The 2,490-nt window shown below is 37.1% G+C and overlaps 1 protein-coding gene across 1 annotated transcript in view; it reads left to right on the top strand.

Annotated features, from left to right (window-relative positions):
* LOC109350523 overlaps positions 930-2,490 on the top strand; it is a 5,098-nt gene continuing 3,537 nt past the window's right edge. The window contains exon 1 of the mRNA XM_019591754.1: positions 930-2,289. Coding sequence (XP_019447299.1) covers positions 930-2,289 — 1,360 coding nt within the window. The remainder of the gene's footprint in view (positions 2,290-2,490) is intronic.

The following is a 2,490-nucleotide window of genomic DNA, read 5'->3' as shown; positions in this document are numbered from 1 at the left end:
ATATACAAATATCTGTTCTATGCGATAATTTCAATGATTTAATCTTGTTCTTCATAAATGTTTTGGATTGATCACCTAAGGCATGAATTTAGATTTGATATGTGAGTGAGAACTACATATTATAATCGGATTTAGATTATCTCATCTAACAAGCGTGATTGCTAGAGATAGAATTAAGTTTGTTTGTCATTTTACATCTGGACTCATTACGATTATCCTTTTTAATTATGCAAGAGATTGATAATTAGATTAGGGAATCGTTGATCTACTCATGTAAGAGATTAATGAGATAGATAAGAATTGATGTGATGAAATTAAGCATAAGCCAAAGTTTGTATGTTGAATCATTAGGATATTGATGAGTTATTGAGTGAAACCCAATCCCAACAGTTTTCTCATATTGTTATAAATCCTTTTTAATATTGCATATTTTTACAATTGAAGTTGTTACAAAAATCAATCATCAAACCATCTGAACTCATTGTTTAAGAAAATTTACTAAAGAAAGGCATTGATTTAACCAATTCCCTGTGGATACGATATTAAACCCTTTTACTATACTGCAATTGAATCTAAGGGATTTGAAAGTAGAGTGGTAAAAATAACTTTCAACAAAATGGCGCCGCTGCCGGGGAGTTGCGTCTAAATACAAAGCATTGCTTTAGTTGTTATCTTGAGCAATTGTGAATATAGTACATAGTTTTATTTACATTTTCATAAGCTTGTTAACTAATCCACTTGGCTAGATTTGTGTTATCTTTCTTTTTATGCGAGGTAGGATTCCAGCTGATCAACTCTTATTCGACCCAGAAATAGAGAAAACAGCTAGGAAGAATAACAGAAAAGCCATGAAGAGAAAACAACTTGCTAAGTAGAGAAGGCAACAAGAAGAAACTTCTGTCTCAAGTTCTTCTACAAATCAAGAAACAATGGCGGCAACCAATGATGACAATAAGCCAGGTTTTGTCAATTTCACACCAAGGAACATTATCAGAATTGGCAGACCTACTGGAAATCAAAGGCCACCGGAAATGAAGACTGGATTGGTACAGTTGATGTATGCCAACCCTTTCGCTGGTCTGGATCGCGAGGATCCCTATGCACATCTTACAAAGTTCTATGAACTTTGTGGTACTGCTGGCGTGACAGAGAATGAGGAGGAAGATGTATTTCTGAGACTCTTTCCTTTGACCCTCATTGGAAAAGCCAAGGAATGGTTCCTTGATCAACCACAACAAATTTTATCGGATTGGAACCAATTGGAGGAAAAATTCATGGCTAGGTATTTTCCTCAATCAAAATTTTTGGATTTTAAAACTGCTATTTCTACTTTCTCTCAGTTTGCAGGTGAAAGTTTATGTGAAGCCTGGGAGAGGTACAAATCAATGTTGAGGAAATGTCCAAACCATGGATTCGATGCAAAGACACAAATCCATATTTTCAGAAATGGCTTACTCCAACAACACAAGTTGATCCTTGAAGCCACATCTGGAGGATCTTTGATGGCTAAAACTCCAACAGAAGCCATTGACATAATTGAGTCTATGGCCATCAATGACCAACAGGATCAACACAGTAGAGCTCCCACACGAAGAAGCATGATAGAACTTGCAGGGAATGATGCAATCTTAGCACAAAACAAGCTTTTTCAACAGCAAATGGAAGAAATGACAAAGCAATTGGCAAATATTCCAAAACAGTTGAAGGAAATGCAAGAATCATCATCCAGGAGGCATGTGAATAGATGTGACGCGTGTACACCAGATCATCCTACGAGTAATTGTGAGCCCAAGGAGGAGGAAGTGCAATACATGTCTAATCAGCCAAGGCAAGGTCAGTATCAGAACAACTACTCTCGAGGAGCTAATCAAAATTTCAGCCAACCTTGGAAACAGGATGTCGGACCTTCTTCTAACAGGCCACCACCATTCCAGAACCAACAATATCAACAACCGCCACAAAATCAACAACAATATCAACAACCGCCACAAAATCAGAATTCACAATTGGCGGACACATTGAATCAATTTATGCAGATGTCGATGGCTAACCAGAAGAATACTGATGCATCTATCAGGAATTTGGAGACCCAGGTGGGCCAATTAGCAAAGCAGCTTGCAAACTCTCATAAAGGAGCATTTTCAGCAAATACCGAACCTAATCCGAAGGAGCAGTGCAAAGCAATTACCACACGGAGTGGTAAGATGATAGGTAAAGGTATTGGTGAGAATTTGAGTGAAAAGAATGTGATTGTTGTTGAGGAAAAGATTGAGAGTGAAAAAGAAGAAAGTGAGAAAGAGGTGTTGAAAAATAAAAGTGAGGATGTACATAAGAGTGAGAAAGAGAAAAACAAAGAAAAAGAGAGTGAGATGAAAAACCATGAGAAGAGTGCATTAAAAGCTCCACCTGTGAGAGACTTACCTTATCCACATGTTCCAACAAAAAGAGACAAAGAAAGGCAATTTGCAAGATTTATGGATATATTCAAGA

This window comes from Lupinus angustifolius, chromosome LG06 (genome assembly GCF_001865875.1).
Source record: "Lupinus angustifolius cultivar Tanjil chromosome LG06, LupAngTanjil_v1.0, whole genome shotgun sequence".
Lineage (NCBI taxonomy): Eukaryota > Viridiplantae > Streptophyta > Magnoliopsida > Fabales > Fabaceae > Lupinus > Lupinus angustifolius.
Note: the sequence above shows the minus strand (reverse complement) of the source record. Positions and strands in the feature narration are given on the sequence as shown.